This window comes from Nanorana parkeri, unplaced genomic scaffold, assembly GCF_000935625.1.
Source record: "Nanorana parkeri isolate BGI_ZX_2015 unplaced genomic scaffold, ASM93562v1 scaffold46, whole genome shotgun sequence".
NCBI lineage: Eukaryota > Metazoa > Chordata > Amphibia > Anura > Dicroglossidae > Nanorana > Nanorana parkeri.
Genome location: NW_017306314.1, coordinates 1,960,388 through 1,978,170, shown reverse-complemented (window position 1 = coordinate 1,978,170; position 17,783 = coordinate 1,960,388). Strand labels below are relative to the sequence as shown.

General features: G+C 40.2%; 1 protein-coding gene across 1 annotated transcript in view; it reads right to left on the bottom strand.

Annotated features, from left to right (window-relative positions):
• MERTK (MER proto-oncogene, tyrosine kinase) overlaps positions 1-17,783 on the bottom strand; it is a 92,820-nt gene that overhangs the window by 41,192 nt on the left and 33,845 nt on the right. The window contains exons 6-8 of the mRNA XM_018573038.1: positions 16,499-16,614; positions 9,172-9,355; positions 3,659-3,807 (exon numbers count right to left, since the gene is read on the bottom strand). Of these exons, the coding sequence (XP_018428540.1) occupies positions 3,659-3,807; positions 9,172-9,355; positions 16,499-16,614 (449 nt within the window). The remainder of the gene's footprint in view (positions 1-3,658; positions 3,808-9,171; positions 9,356-16,498; positions 16,615-17,783) is intronic.

Below are 17,783 nucleotides of genomic sequence, written 5' to 3'. Positions count from 1 at the left end.
TGTGATTATATTATATTACATTCTACCTGAAAATAAAATATACTAAGAATGTTTGTTTTGCCTCTATTCAGACTAAACAAATGATCACAGAGATTTGTAGGGTGAATAGCTGCGCAATGTGTTTATAAATAGACCGCTTTGTTACCAGCAGCAGGTGTGTTGAGTGCAGCCATATTCACATAAAATAAAATATATATCATAAAGCACACCACACATTTCATCTTGGGCCCAATTGTTTTAGCCAGGCATCTATTTACTCTGCACAGCCCATCTTGTATATTTTAGCAGCATATTGTGCTGCTTGTGTGCATTAAAATTAATTTGAATGCATGTTTTACTAAAAATGTGATAACATGTTGTGCTAAAATTGTGTGACGTAAATAAAGCAACTACCACCCTTTTATTCTCAAGGGTCACTGCTTTCAGAAATTATATACATGAGGGCTTTAAGCAAATTTCACCCTCTGTCACTTTTTTTGTTGTTGTCTGTGTTCCTGTTGGGTAGATTCACCTTTCTATTTGTCCTGTGACCATTGTTACCAAGACAGAAAGTTAAGTGGAAATCCAAAATATTGAGTTGTCACTAGCACAAGAGGTGAACAGAAATCATTCAGTGGGGACAAACTAATAGTGAAATTCCCCACACTTTCAGGAGATTTTCTCTTATTTCTTTTGCATCTCCAGGACAGGAAGTGAAGGGAAATATCCCTAATGGGACACAGACAGCAAAAAAAATAAAAAAAAATACAGAGGGTCTAACACTTCCCCCACTCCATCTGAAACCAAAAAGCAAAAAAAATGACTTTACATACACTTTAAAAGGCATTGTATCATGGACAGTGATTACATAAAGCTCAAGTTTACTGAGCTAAATATCCATTAGTGTATACTTTGTGCACATGCCAGTGAACAATTTGAAAATGAAAGTGCAAATGTGCCCAGACTATAGACTCACCCTTTCGCTGCCAGAGACATTTTTGTATTTTTTTTGCACATATGTTAATATGCACATCTTAACATATGTACAAAACAAAAACAACCAAAAAACTTAACAGGGCTTTTAGCCTTTCCCACTCCACTAGTTTTGGCTTCACATAGACTATAGCACAGGGGTGGGAAACCTTGGCACTCTAGCTGTGGTAGAACTACAAATTCCATGACACATTGCAAGACTCTGACAGCCACAGCCATGACTCAGAGAGGCATGGCTGTGGCTGTCGCCCAAATACTCGGTATCTGCACAGATACAAGTATCGGTATCGGTGCATCCCTACTGTAAATATCACAAAGGTAAATGGGTCTTTGTCAGAAGTTCCAACATTTTTTTGCTGAGCAAGTTGATGATAAAATGAAAGTAACATGCACAGTGCTTTCTGGCAAAATCAGCTAAGGCTTGTTCGAGATGGTGCCTAGCTTTAAAAGGGAACTAGCTATCAGAGATATCAAGATTAGTCACTACTTCAGTGAAGTCAGTGGAAAAGTTGAATATTTTAGGTTAAACTATAGCACTTGTAGTTAACTTTCATAGCCCAAGATCACAGCTCCTTCACAGAAGCACTAGACAGAATAGCGGGTGCACACCGGACGAGCCCATCTAGCTCCAGCATCAGCACTTGCAGCATATAGCACTTGCAGTGATGGCTGGATAGATTTAAAATGTATGTACAACCAACATTTATTATTTAGTAATGTCTATTGTAGGAAATGGTTAACAGCCCTATTAGATTTTTGTTGTCTGTGTCCCATTGGGGAGATTTACCTTCACTTCCTTTTCCAGAAACACAGCAGGAGATGTCTCCAAAGTGAGGGGATTTTGACTCTTAGACAGTTGTCACCAGAAAACATTTACCCATTGGAAGATTTGCCTTCACCTCCTGTTCCCATAAAACCTCAAAAATTTGGATTTGCCACCACTGTCTGTACTTGGGACTATGTTCCCCAGGACAAAGAGAGAGAGGGTGAACCTCGCCATTGAGAACATACCCAGCACTAGAAACTTGACAGGGGTTCTAACCTCTCAAAATTGAATCCATAACCTAAAAAAAGCATATCATGCATCTCTTTAAATATATCTGTACGGCCCACAGAGTGGTTACATATTCTGTAGGATGGTGATTTTCATGCCAGGGAAAACAAGTACTGAAAGAGGAACACAAAAAGTCTCAATGCAAACAATACTTTTATCTAACGTAGCTATTGAACTGTGCTTCTCGGACAGTGGATTATGACATTTTATAGATCACGAGTGCCCAGGCATCACACAACAACACATCTTTCCTTTCAGAACAAAATGAAAACAAGTGACTGCATTACTGGTGGTTAACCACATTTTTCCTTTGGCCGCTTAGTTGGAGAAAAAGCTAAGTAAGCTGTTCTGAGACGGAACTAAGCATTAAGCCATTTAGTCAACGGCTACATTTTTATGTCACCAGCAGAAACATCAGCTACTTCTCTGATGACAAGCCTTGACATGGTTCCTCTATTCTAAGAGATAATGGACATATGACATGCAAACATGTTCAGTAGATAAAAGTTATGTAGAATTCAAAATATGATCAGAGTTTTTGAAGTAAAAGAAACCCAACTGCTGTCCCATAACATTTACAAATTGGCCCACAAGGATAAAACTTGTAAATAAGCCAAATGGCAGCATGCCTCTTATTGTCAATGTAAAACATTAGAAACAAGTCAACACCAACACTCAAATTGTTCAAAAAGTTGTTTGTGAGCTATTGTGCTAAAAGAGGTTATATTGTGAAAATGTAAGCAGTAATAGCACAATTATTAGACTACAGGCTCAACTTTTCTCTTTGTCGGCCCTTATTTTCTTACTATCCAGGGAAAATTGAAAAAAAACTCCATCTCTCCCACCCAGCTCCCACCTACTCATAATTTCTTTTTGCATTAAAACAAAACTTTTTAAGCCTTTTTTAACTTACCTGAATCTGTCATCACTTGATTCTGTGCATCTTCCAGTAGTGAAGACTGGTGATCCACCACTGCAGTCCAGGTGTGCCGCTGACCAGTGTTGATCTCACCCCTTGTCATAATGTAACCACGCCACTGCTGCATTCCTCAAGTGTCTATGAGGACCCCACTAAAAGACCCAATATGAAGTGTCCACACACCCAAAGAAGCACGCTCCAAGTGAAGGAGCAAGAAGACGTGGACCAGGCATGACATGTGACTTCAGACTTGGGTCAGTATTTGCAGAATTTAAATAAGACTCTTTTTTTAAATGAATGGGGTAATTAGTCAGACAGGGGTGGTATAACTACCCTGGCCAGATCTAAGCTTTAGAGGCTTAATTCATAAAGGTGCACAGAATGCTTATTTAATCTGCTTCAAAAGTAGTAGTGTTTTACCACTACTAGTGCTATTATAACACTTAAGGGCTGAGCCTGATATATAAAACTTTGGCAAGCATGCCCACAGAGTCAGCAGTAATTGCATTGAGAAGGTATAGTCAAATTGCAGGATCTAAAAGCCATAAATGTAATAGTGAACTCATCTTAACAAAGTGCTAGAAAATGCTTATCAGCAACCTTTTGTCTTTTATTTTTTGTGATAATATGGATGTGTTTTTATGACCCATTTATATATATACTGTTCCAAAATAGAAAGCATATGTGTATTTAAAAAAAAACATGACACTTACTGGACTTCCATAGACTTTCCATGCATGCTTTATCACATAACCCAGAAGAACTCCATTCATAGCACTGAGTGAAGGCTGACTCCAGTTGACTTGTAATGAATGTGATCCATTTAGTACCACGGTGATGTTCTCGGGAGCAACAGATGGCGCTAAAAAGAATCAATCTCATTACTTTTCGATGTTAGCTTTAACAGATTTTATTTAACTGAATGCAGAATTTTTTTTTATATACGTCCTGCCTAATAACATATATTACATGACATAATATCACATATCATAGAATTCAAACTTAGATAGTAGAATGGGTTAAGCATATGCAAATAACTCCACCTGAGTTTTTTTCTTCCTTCTGAACAAGGTAAAGAACATAATGGAAATATAGTGTAGTTGAGCATAGTAGGATTAAGATTCTCAGAGATTCTTTACAACCACCTTTTACTGATTTTTTTATCTGTATGTCCGACCTCCTCCTGTTATACATTTCGGTACTTAAAAATAAATTCCAAAAGCTTAATTTTCTTTTGCAGGTATATATGGCACAGTAAGGCCTTATTCACACTGCTAAGAGCCGCCCCGTACAGATCGGTGGGGAGTGCACAGCCGTATCGGGCCGCTCCCGGTAAGAACAGGTGCTGCGTGTGATTGTTCGCAGCAGCCTGTTCTTCTCTGCGGGAGTACGCCGCCGTGCGTTGCCATACGCTCACCCGAACTGCACATCTGTGCGGGTGTCCGTGCTCGGACGCAGACAGGATGCATCCTGTCTGCGTCCGAGTACGACACCCGCACGGATGTGCAGCTCGGGTGAGCATACGGCAGTGTTCTTCTCCCATAGAGAAGAACGGGCTGTTGCGTACAATCACACGCAGCACCTGTCCTTCCCGGGAGCAACCCGGCACAGCCGTGCACGCCGCACGGATTTGTACTGGCTGGCTCTTAGCAGTGTGACTGAGGCCTAAGTCTCTCGAGCATTTGATACCATTTCAGTAATACCAGGCTGTCCTCTATGTTATGGAGATGATGAAAGAAGAGGTGTCCTGTAGTCCTAACATGCTTCCTGTCTTAGGGTCACAATACTGCTCCTCCACAGAGTGCTATAACAGTAGGAGTTTAGGAGCATGCTGAGGTTGCAGACCACTTTCTGGACTTGCCTCTGGATGTCAGGTCTGCTCCTTTGCCTCGTGTACTGTGTGCCTTTGATGGAGATTTTTGTCTTTTGACCTTTGGCTTAACTGATTCCATAGTTATTTCTCTTTCAATTTCTGATCTAGTTCTGACTTTGAGCTTTCTTATGTCCTTCTGACTCATGGTTCCCAAGAAGTCTATAGTTCTGTTTCTTTTTCTTGCTTTTAGTAGAGTTCTGTTAATCTGATACTGAAGAGAAAATTTCGCCATTGTGTTACTGCACCACCAATCTCTTTTATCACTGCAGGATGCAGGAAATATGGCACAGTTATTTTGTTTCATTTGGAATTCTTGAATTAATCATATTTACTGTATTATGGGAGTAATCACACTAAAGACAAAATCTACAGCAATGTGGGGAAGTTTAGGAAAGGGACCAAGGAATAGACAAAGGAGAAGATACACGGAGTCAACTGACTTGATTGCAACACTCGCTGGCTGCAGAAGGTGGTTATAAAATATTATTACACAATATTTCATATTTAGCTGACTAAACAATGTATAAATTGTGAGGCACTGGCTAGCGGTATGGTGACCTAGGTTTTTACCTACACATGGTGAGGGGCTCCAGGGTTTATGGCTGATGTGGAGAACTGTTTGTTTTCTCAGAATCCCAATAAGTTCTGGTCTGGATCCCACAGGCTTCATGGAGCTTTGGAGGGGGTTAAAGCCTCCAGTACCAGGTCAACATCTTACCTGGTAGCCAGACTTCATTAATATACTAGCCATACATGGCTTGAATTTCAGCTGATTCCGGCTGAATTAGTCAAATTTGAAATCATAGGTGGTCTTGTTGGCACCACACATCTCTACAAACTTCAGTTAGAAAATTGAAGACGCTGAGTGGAAAAAAAAAATGCCATCACTGTTTGGTATTCAGACAGGTTTAGCATGGATGGGGGGATTGAGTGATTTCTCATGGCCTCACGGCTCAACAAGCTCTGTATGGCTAGCTTAAGTTTCAGCTTTCCACGGGCTTTTATATTTGTGTGTTGACTAATACTTAGGACTCTATATCTCTCTTGCTCTCTGCTGTGAGTGCTTGCTGCTGGGTAAAAAGGCTAACTGCTGACAAAACACTAAAAAAGGTACAAGTGCTGCCGGTCTGTTTTGGGGAAACCATTACCATTAGTTTGCTCAGTTCCATAGCTTACAATTGCATTATATTTCAAAGCACAATTTGCTACCAGTAAGAGCCTGTTTCAAAGGACTTTTGGCTTGTGTCAATGGGCAAACACAGCTTGCTTTTGACATCAGTTTAACCAATTGCTGACCGCGGTGTTAAACCCCCTTCCCATTCAGGCCATTTTTCAGTATTCAGCGCTGCAGTACTTTGACTGACATTTATTCCGTCATGCAACACTGTACTGAAATACATTTTATACCATTTTTTAGGGACAGATTGAACTGTCTTTTGGTGGTATTTAATCACCACTGCGGTTTTTATTTTTTACTATATTAAGGAAAAATTACCGAAATTAAAAAAATAAAATAATTTCCCCTATATTAAATGATAAAACATTTATTATTACCCAATTTTTTGTTAAAATATAAAAGACGGGGTCACGTCGGGTAAAAAGACACCAAACATGTCAAGCGTTAAAATTGCGTGCGCGCGCTAAACCTCAATAAACGATAATACCCAAAATTGGTCATAGGCAACGCCATAAAACCTTTTAACGCTCATCAGTTTAGTGTTATCAGTGATTGATGGCCCTAAAATGATTGCTCTCACTGCGGCGTTCGCGGCAATATGTAACGTGTGTAGCGCAATTGTCGTTTTTGCGCGCTGGTGCACCAGGCGCGTATTTACGTTTATATGTGTGTAAACGTGGGGATGGTGGCCTTAAACATTTTTTTTTTTATATAGGACTTTTATTCTTTTTACTTTTTTCTATTTATATATTTTTTTGCACTTATTGTTATTGCTATTACATAGGGGGATAACAATCCCCCTAAATAATAGCACAGGTACACTGACAGGTCCTCTTTATGGAGACATTAGGGGTCTCTAGGACCCCTAATGTCACCTGTGGGCCCCAAAAGAAGCTGATGAAGCAGAGATCTGCTTCATCATCTTCTTTTCTCTGGCTATAGCAGTCAGATGACTGACAGGTGAATGCGGAAGTGATGTAATACACATCACTTCTGCATTCACAGCCCGGAGGGAGATCCGCAAGGAGCTGATCTCCCTCCATCTTCCTTCTGACGCCCTCCCGAGCCGGTCTCTGGCCGCAGATGGGCTAGCGGATCCCGGGATTGAAGGTGAGGGGTCATGAGGGCGGCGGCAGCAGACCAGGGGGGGTTCTGGTAGGGGGCACACACACCAGCACATATACACGATCGGCTGGATATAGAGCCGCCGATCGGGTATATGTTGAACAGCCGGTAACAGCTCTATGCATTGCACGGGTTTTTTCTGCTACGGAGCGCGCGCGAGCAGGAAAAAAATGCTGTCTGGAGACGGCAACCCGCTAATGCCGCAGTGCCGTCCGTACGGTTTTTTTTCAACGGGCGGACGGCAACTGGTTACGGTGTTTCTGAGATCATTCAGAATTCGGTGAGTATTTGACCTGCAGTTGACCTCCTTTTACTTCCTGTATTTGAGCTGTATTTCAACAAAAGCCTGTCAATACTGGCCCTGAAACTGACCATAATTTGTATAGCTCTTACCTCCTTCAGCAGTTTTGGCCACAATCCATGGGCTCGATAATGACCAGCCTACTTCATTCCTGCAGGAAACACTAATATTGTATTCTGTAAATGACTTTAGCTGGTTGATCAGATGTGTATACGGTGGTACAGACGTGTTGTATAGCAGAGTGGGTGTATCGTTCCCTTGTATGAGTTCAGTCACCTGTAACAATACAGTCGCATATGAAGCAGTGTTAATATTAATATATATAATATCTGTGTCTTGCTATTGGCCTCAGTAAGGAGACATTCCCCACACTTCCTGTTCCATTGACAACATTATCATCCAAACAGGAACAATCTCCAGTTTATTCCGTCATGCAACACTGTACTGAAATACATTTTATACCATTTTTTAGGGACAGATTGAACTGTCTTTTGGTGGTATTTAATCACCACTGCGGTTTTTATTTTTTACTATATTAAGGAAAAATTACCGAAATTAAAAAAATAAAATAATTTCCCCTATATTAAATGATAAAACATTTATTATTACCCAATTTTTTGTTAAAATATAAAAGACGGGGTCACGTCGGGTAAAAAGACACCAAACATGTCAAGCGTTAAAATTGCGTGCGCGCGCTAAACCTCAATAAACGATAATACCCAAAATTGGTCATAGGCAACGCCATAAAACCTTTTAACGCTCATCAGTTTAGTGTTATCAGTGATTGATGGCCCTAAAATGATTGCTCTCACTGCGGCGTTCGCGGCAATATGTAACGTGTGTAGCGCAATTGTCGTTTTTGCGCGCTGGTGCACCAGGCGCGTATTTACGTTTATATGTGTGTAAACGTGGGGATGGTGGCCTTAAACATTTTTTTTTTTATATAGGACTTTTATTCTTTTTACTTTTTTCTATTTATATATTTTTTTGCACTTATTGTTATTGCTATTACATAGGGGGATAACAATCCCCCTAAATAATAGCACAGGTACACTGACAGGTCCTCTTTATGGAGACATTAGGGGTCTCTAGGACCCCTAATGTCACCTGTGGGCCCCAAAAGAAGCTGATGAAGCAGAGATCTGCTTCATCATCTTCTTTTCTCTGGCTATAGCAGTCAGATGACTGACAGGTGAATGCGGAAGTGATGTAATACACATCACTTCTGCATTCACAGCCCGGAGGGAGATCCGCAAGGAGCTGATCTCCCTCCATCTTCCTTCTGACGCCCTCCCGAGCCGGTCTCTGGCCGCAGATGGGCTAGCGGATCCCGGGATTGAAGGTGAGGGGTCATGAGGGCGGCGGCAGCAGACCAGGGGGGGTTCTGGTAGGGGGCACACACACCAGCACATATACACGATCGGCTGGATATAGAGCCGCCGATCGGGTATATGTTGAACAGCCGGTAACAGCTCTATGCATTGCACGGGTTTTTTCTGCTACGGAGCGCGCGCGAGCAGGAAAAAAATGCTGTCTGGAGACGGCAACCCGCTAATGCCGCAGTGCCGTCCGTACGGTTTTTTTTCAACGGGCGGACGGCAACTGGTTACGGTGTTTCTGAGATCATTCAGAATTCGGTGAGTATTTGACCTGCAGTTGACCTCCTTTTACTTCCTGTATTTGAGCTGTATTTCAACAAAAGCCTGTCAATACTGGCCCTGAAACTGACCATAATTTGTATAGCTCTTACCTCCTTCAGCAGTTTTGGCCACAATCCATGGGCTCGATAATGACCAGCCTACTTCATTCCTGCAGGAAACACTAATATTGTATTCTGTAAATGACTTTAGCTGGTTGATCAGATGTGTATACGGTGGTACAGACGTGTTGTATAGCAGAGTGGGTGTATCGTTCCCTTGTATGAGTTCAGTCACCTGTAACAATACAGTCGCATATGAAGCAGTGTTAATATTAATATATATAATATCTGTGTCTTGCTATTGGCCTCAGTAAGGAGACATTCCCCACACTTCCTGTTCCATTGACAACATTATCATCCAAACAGGAACAATCTCCAGCATGGACACAGACAGCCAAAAAAAGCTTTCTATCACTTTACTTAAAATAGTCTGCCCCCTATGTCACCAGATTAGAACGTAAGGGAAAATCTCCCCAGTGGGGCCACAACATTTAATGAAAACTGACAGAGGTTCTAACCATGCAAACAGATCAGTTACCAATCTAATCTATGATTGTTTATGATAATGTGTACGGCCGGCTTCATTTTGTGCATCCAGTCTAGCGTTCAATATACCCCTTCCAGGCAGCACAGCCAGGTTCTCAACCCCCGCTATAGCAGCAACATCATAACTTGGTTAACACACCCTCAAAGTACTAACTGGACAGTGAAGGAAGAGAAAACTAGTTTTAAGTTCCATTCCATCCAGCCAATCCTAACTGTAATATAATGATATATAATAAAATGTATGACTATTTTGGTAATCCCTGCCCCTAAGTGATGTCACAGGTATGTAAAACTTTTTGTTTTCTTTCCAAAGGTGCAAAAAACAGGATTGTTCTGGCAAAACAAGGAAAGCGTAGGAGGTATGGACTGATGCAGTTAAAAGAGAAGTAAAGCCAAACCTTCTCTTTTGGGTCAGAGGAAGACATTTACTAATGTACTCCTGTGACCCAAAGTTGCCATATAGCGGGCTACTGCTACTTTACTCTCCCAATACTTCTCCTTTTAATCAATAAAAGTATATAAGAGGAATATAGTAGGTATAAGAGCTTGCTAAAGATTACTACACAGTGTACCATTATTGTACTTATTGAAGGCCTTCCGGTTATTTTTTTACCATAGCTGAAAGCAATTTAAAAATGCAACGTATCTGTCACCATTACTGATATGTATATTAACGATGTGTCACAGGTCTTACAAAGTCTCATCTAAAAAGAAAATTCCACAGAAGAAACTACACCCTTTCCTGTCACCAACAGTGAATGCAGGAAGCGACTTCTTTTATCCAACTTCCTGAACTATGTTGGAACAAAAAAAAGAAAACCTAGGTTAAAACCTTTCATTTTCTCTTTTTGAATAAAAGCTAATAATGTTGTATTCAAAGCTACTTCAGCAGGCCTTACATATACAGTATTATATAGATCCAAACTAATATATATATATAGATGGGCACATGCGATCTTTTTGCAATGGCTCATTTAAAAAAAGCATGGGGCCCCAAGGTACCAGGAGAACTGAGTCACCTTATTTTCTGCTAAGGTCTATACCTCTCAAAATAATCAACAAGCCAGCTTTCCCGTTATACATAATAGATTAGCAAATTAAATCCTGACTAATAGGAAGCTGGGAAAAATAACATGACAGTAAAGGTTAGCACCTGCTCTGCAGAATAGATTGACTTTCTGATTGGTGTAACAAACAGAACTGAAAGGGCTTCTTTCTGCTTTTAAAATAGAAATAGCACGGGTATTTTTTGACCCTCCCAAAGAAGTTTTGTTTTTTTCCATCAACTGAAGTTCTCAGATTACCACTGCACCATTTCCTAAAAATTAGTTTGGTATTGTGGATGATCCATTTACTGTAGGTACTACCACTGTGTAAGCAGTAATATTACGAGAATAGACTTAAGTCCTCTAGATCAGTCTTTCTCAACCAGGGTTCCATGGAAACCTAGGGTTCCTCCAGAGGTTGCTATGGGTTCCTTGAGTAACCAGTAATTTCTTACTCATAGATAAGTAACCTCTGGCACCAATGATTCCATCAGCTGTCTGTAAAGGGGGCATTCTTCCTCCTACTGACCACTAATGTAATGAAGCATTTCACTGACCACCAATGCAAGGTGTGCACTTCACTGACCATTGGCATACACAGACATTTCTGCACTGACCAGTAATGTGAAGGGACACTAGTATTTTCACTCTCTGTCTTTCTTTGTGACCATTCATATTATCTATTTAATTACATTATTATTACTGAAAATAATTACTGAAAATAATTAGTGTTAATAATTAGTGTTAAGGGCAAGCCCTCCTTGATTATATAGGAAGTTTTGTATTTTTTAATGGAGAACCTTTAAAGATGACCTCTTGACTTACCAAGTCTGCATGAAAAAAATTTTGACAATAATCAAAAAGTGGAAGCCATGCAAAGAGATTTTGACACTTTTCTGACACTAATTTACAGCAAGCTTGTTTTAACTATGTAACTCTATGTAAAAGTATTAAAAGCGGTACTAGTGTTTTCAGGAGGCCAGCAATGATAACTCCCATATTTCTCTCATGACCGCTGTAATTAAAGTGTAATTAAAGTGTATCTAATGGCAAACCTTTTTTTTGTTTTGGAAAGAGCGGTAAGGGCTTAGAACTCCGGTCAGGATTTTTTTGTTTGTTATCTGTATCCCTGTTTTGCAGATGAACTCTCTCTCTCTCTCTCTCTCTCTCTCTCTGTTTGTCCTGGTGAACACAATCCATATCCAGTACCTCGCTCCCACTTTTGCTCCATTTTGTTTTTTGCTGTGTCAACCCCAATCAAAGGGATTTCACCTCAGCATTTATCATGGTAACCATTTTCACAGGTACTGATAGTTAGAGGAAAACCGAAACCTAACTCTTGCTTCTTTGTGTGTTTACAGCAAAGGGAAATCCCTCCAATGGACCAGAGATGGCCAAGAATACATGACAAGGGTTTTAAACATACCCTACTCTATCCAAAAAAAGAAGTTATGGCTTTATATATACATATCTATATATTTATAGATATATATATAGATATAGATATATATAAAGTCTTTAACATTGGTGGTGTAATTGAATGGTGTTTTAAAGATGAAAAGGAAAAGTTATTGAGAACTAAAAGCATTACATTTTTCCGTAAAACCACAATTAACAATTCTAATAAGAATTAAATAAAGGGATTGGTTCTTTTATCTGTACATGAAAGCACTGTAATACATAAATATTTTATTTTACTTGTCATCTGGATGCTATCTGATGGGGTCAAGGAAGAGAGTTTTTTAAATAAAAATAAGTAAATTCTTCTCTTTTTGTAACATTTTCTCTCCTACTGGGTGCAGAAGAACAGCCCTTTGTACAGAGGGAGGACTAAGCAGGGCTGGTGTGTGTGTGTGTGTCTGAGCGTGGCACCAGACCTGAACATAATCCTGCAGGAATGGAATCCAGACATTGTGACACAGAGACTTTCTTCTTTGTCAGGACAATCTTCAAAAGCAGTTATACAATGGGTGAAAGTGGCTTACAATTACGCTCCACATTTACTTTCATTTATCTATAAGGCTTATGCCATTGTTCACTGTATAAATAACTTTTCTGAAAATGCTTATGAAATTATTGCTACACGTTAAAGTGTAAGGTCGCCATATGTGGCTGCCCGCACCCTCTGTTGCCAACTGCATCTTGGAAATGAGAAAAATGAAATGCTTGAACTTAGTGAGAAAACAGTTCACTGAAGTTTGGCCAAGTTTTCGTAACCCATGCAAAACTGTCAGTGGCACACCCCCCATTCTGGCATAATCAGTTGCGCCCGTGCACTCCCCAAACCTTTGTTACATGTAGCTGTGGGGTGGAGAATGCTCCAGGCACAACTGACTGGGTCAGGATAAGGGGTGTGCCATTGACGGGTTTGGATGGCAAACACCAAGCTCACGCACATTACTATGCCTGAGTTCTGGCTATTTCCTGCTTCCTGTTGCTGACATCACTGGGCTTCACAAAGGCTTTTCCCAAGATGCCTCTGTGAAGCCCAGTGATTTGCGATCCCCAACTTTCCTAGGATCCTGCAAGAAGACCCACTGAGGTCACCTCACCTAGGCAAATCCATTGGAAGCCTGGGAATGAAGTCAGTAGTTTTTACGATTTTCTACCAAAATGTTTATTTTAAATTTACATAATACATTATGACAGCAGGGGATTGGGGGCAGGCACATAAACGGACTGTGCATTTTAGTATAAGGTCCACTTTAAGGTAGATCTAAACCTAATCACTCAAATGTAATGTGAGATTGAACATGTTACTGTAATTGTATCTTCATATTAAATGTTTATTGAAGGTTTTCAAATTATAACAATGACAAAAATACCATACAGTGTGCACATACATATAGACAGTTACATTACATATAATACCAAAGGGAGAGGGGAGGGAGGGGATAGGTCACATCAGGGAGGTAGGGGAGCTGGGTATTCCCCCGGTCAGGGAATTTTGGGGTAAGTAGGGCTCAGTGTGACATTCACATGGCGAAACACTGTAAGACATATACCTATACGAGTTCGGAACCCCTTAAATGAGCCATTAGTCAAATTGCATAAGACATAACATGTTAGGGTGGAGTACGGGACCCCAGCCGGTTATGCAAAATTAATAGGGAGAGTATGAAAAATAAATAAGACAGAATATATAGATAGATCAAGACATGTCACGTGGACAACATTTTGAAATAATCATCTGTAGTTTTAAAGTGCAACCAGCTCGCCCATGTTTTGTAGAAAGTGCTGTAGTTATCATTACTAGAGTGATGTAGTTCCTCCATTAGTCGCAGATGTTACTGTAATTTTAAACGTTTTAAATCCTTTTAATTCTGCAGAATTAATTGTACTAACACCACCATAACATTCATGCTAAATAGGTCCTTGTTCAAGCATGTCCAGTTATTGGGTGACAGCTATCGCCCAATTGTGCTCCTGCATTGCCACCCTGTCAAAAGCACCCATTTTAATGAGGCAAGAAACCATGCAGACACAGGCATAGTCCACTGTTGTCACTATCAGGAAGCTGGTTCACAGCAATAATGTGCAGCAGATGCTAGCATGAGGGCATATAGCCAGGAAGTGCCTGAAAGAGGCCGCATGAGGCCAGCAGCACTTAGATGTGAAAAAGGATAGGAAAAAAGGTCAAAACTGTATTTCATGGCAAATGTTTATGATACACAGCGCACAGAGCAAATGAATTGTTATCCAATTAGGTTTCACAGCTACTTACATTTACTTAGTTACTTCTCTTTTTTTCTCATGAGCCTTCATTTTCCTTGATTGCTATGGGTGCTCTGTATAGATATGGAGTCCAGGTGTACAAAACAAACTGGCAACTGAAATCACCCTAACCTGTCTGTAACTCTCATGTCATGGACAGTGCAGCTCACTGCATCTTTTTTACTTCAAGGGCTTCTTTCACACCAGCCCAATCCACTCACCACAATGGACCATGTATGTAGCATTTTTGGCACAACACACGGTAGCGCATTGCACTGCAACATAGGTATGTGGGAGAGGTGCCTAATGTACAATGCAGTTAGGCAAGTGCACTGGTTTGGACAGTCCCCGAGCCTTGCCTATGTGACACATGAATCAGAGGGACATTTTATACCTAAGGAAGTTAAGATTTTTTGGATTTTAATTATGTCTAAGTGAAATGTATTAGCACATTTGATGCCTTGATAATTTTGTAATTTTTTTAATGATTTGTGTCATTAGATATCCTATGTATAATTAAAGCCCAACTCTGTAGGTAAGGGTTAAAATCTCTATCAGGTTTGTATTGCTGCCTGTGCCCTCTCTAGGGAGGTTTCTATTCACTTTCTGCCCAGGTTACTGGAATTAGGCAGAACAGGAAGTAAAGGGAAACCTCTCCAGCAGACACATGGCAGCAGTAAAAACCAGACAGATATTCAAACCTTTTCCAAACCTTTCCCCATTCTTTCAAAAAGTTAAAAAGCATTTTGACTGGACTTGGACGTTAAGTAAAATATGAATCATAATCAAGTAGAGTGAACTTTGCTATCACAGATCACCACTGCCCTACATTACTCACTTGTCTATAAATACAGATAAAATCATGTACAGGTAAGCTGGCAGATATAGTCTTTATTAGTATTGCCACACTGAATCTTATGACCTGATGTGATCAGTACTAATAAAGTAATAAACTGAGTTCATGTCAGTTTTTTTGATCTGTAAACACACAAACACACTTTTTACTATATATTTTACTTAAAGGAAATGTAAAGACAAAACTTTCTCTTTGTTTAGATAAGAGTAGGGAAGGTTAAAACCTCTTTCAGTTTTTGTCTTTGCTGTCTGATTTTCCCTCACATCTCATTCCAGGGACAAAACAGGAAGTAAGAGGAAATCTCTCCATAGCATGGGGAAATCCCCTCTAAGATATCTGTCCCTGAATTGAGTGTCCAATGACAACCCAAAATTTGAATTTTTCCTATCTTTTATTGCAGGTGACAGTGACCAACAGGACTAATAGAAAAAATATATCTAGTGGGCACACAGACATCACAAAAAACTGACGGAGAGGTTCTTATTTTTCCATGCTCTATCCAAGGTTTTAACCAAAAGGTTTTGGCACCATTTCAATCAAGGAAAAATCATTTGTGTGGACTGACTTTTTAGAAGAAGTATTGGGAAAGTAAAATGCACTCTCCCCGATATTTAGTGCCAGAGTGTGACACTGCAGCTGTCACATGCCTGCTCTATAGAACAAGAGCTGAGCGATCACAAACCACTCCTCATCGCTCAGCTCATGGCTTCACCCTGCAGAAAGTGGTGACTGTCAGTCTCGACTCCCTGCAGGGATTTCTCCCTCCCCTCTTTCTGTTCCTCCAGCACTCATTGGAGAAACAGACAGGGGAGGTGACAGGCACAGCTAGCTCTGGCTCTGAATAGGCAGAGCCAGCTGTCAATCAGGCAGGAAGGTGGATTCCGACAATATATGTGGGATCTTTCCCGGTTGCAGCAAGGCTCTGCACTGTCAGCATATATTGAGCTATATGCCTGCAATATGCAGACTTTGGATCATAGGAGTACTTTACTAAATGTACTCCTTGGACCCAAAAGAGAACTAATGCCAAAAAAGGTTTGGCTATAGTTCCCTTTTAATGATAAAATGTGCAGCTTTTTTCAAAAATGAAACTGTTAATGTATATGGTGACCCCATCAGGAATTTACTTATGCAGACTTGTAATGTTACTGAAAAGTCCACTTTAACTAACAAAAGGATAAAAATAAAAGTAAATATGTTTAATCCATATTTATACCTGTATGTTGCAGAAACTGAGGGGAGAATACCCATCGAAACCAGGGACCCAGGAAAGAGAGATGCCATTTGCTAATTGTTTCAAAGCCTTGACTTCAGACAGAGGAGACGGAATATCTAAAAAAGAACATAAAGAGAAAACACTGAATGTGTCCAGCTTATGCAAAGCGAAGAATAACTTAAACAATTCTAGAAAAGGACAGCAGGTTTTGTGGATATAGTAAAATGGCAACATACAAATTATTTATTGGAAAGAATGGCCCTGATTCATAAAGCTACAATATCACTTAAAGAGGAACTTACCCCTTCCTGTAACTGTGCTGGCTGCCTCTTCCTGGTTTTTGCAGCTGGCTCCCAATGATGAAGGTGGCCCTCCAGCACTGTGTGTCCCTGCTCCTGGAATATGGAGATATCCCAGGAGGCTGCAGGAGCCGCACACATCTTTCTCACTTAAAGTAGAATGAAGGCAGGGGAACGAACCGTAGTAAAAAATGTAAATTAAAAAAAGCGTTTTTTTATATTGTGGAGGGGGAAAGGATGCAGGAAGGAAAAGTCAATTGTGGGAGTGAAGTTTGACTTTAAAGCAGAACTCTGGTTAAAAATATTATTAACCCTTGCAGTGTGAGGGTAGCCCCACTGCAAGGGTTAATAAAAATTTTAACCGCAGTTGTTTTTTAAAGAGTGCTAAATTGTCCTAAAATGTACTACAACTACATGCAATATCATTGGTTGAGAAGCCAATTTAGAATGCCTTTAGCACACTTAAAATACTTTTGCAGTTTCATGAATCAGGGCCAATGTCTATTTTTATTCTATACCATCACATAAAGGCCAGGATCTATTTTTTAAAATAGTTTTTGAAAATTAAGAGGAACCTAAACCTTCTGTGACCTCTTGATCTAATCTTGGTTGCACAACATTTCACTATTAAACATGTCATTGTTTTATTCAATCAAAAATGATGATTCAGCTGCAGGTGCAATCTGATGGGTTAAGTCACTTGCTGTCCCCCAATATCCAGTGCCAGCATCACAGGAAAGAGGACAATATATATACATACTTACTACAATGCCGTCCATTACCCCCTCATTTCTTAACAATGATACCGTACAGAGCTACTGTATCAGGACAGGGGGGTATTGGGTACAGTGTACAGGTAGATGTCTGCCTACCCCTGATTCCTGCCTGACATCATCAGACACAACCACCACACCCCCACAGAGACTCTGTAACTTACTGTGCAATTGTACTTTACAGGACTCAGAAACACTTTAGGTCTAGGTGCA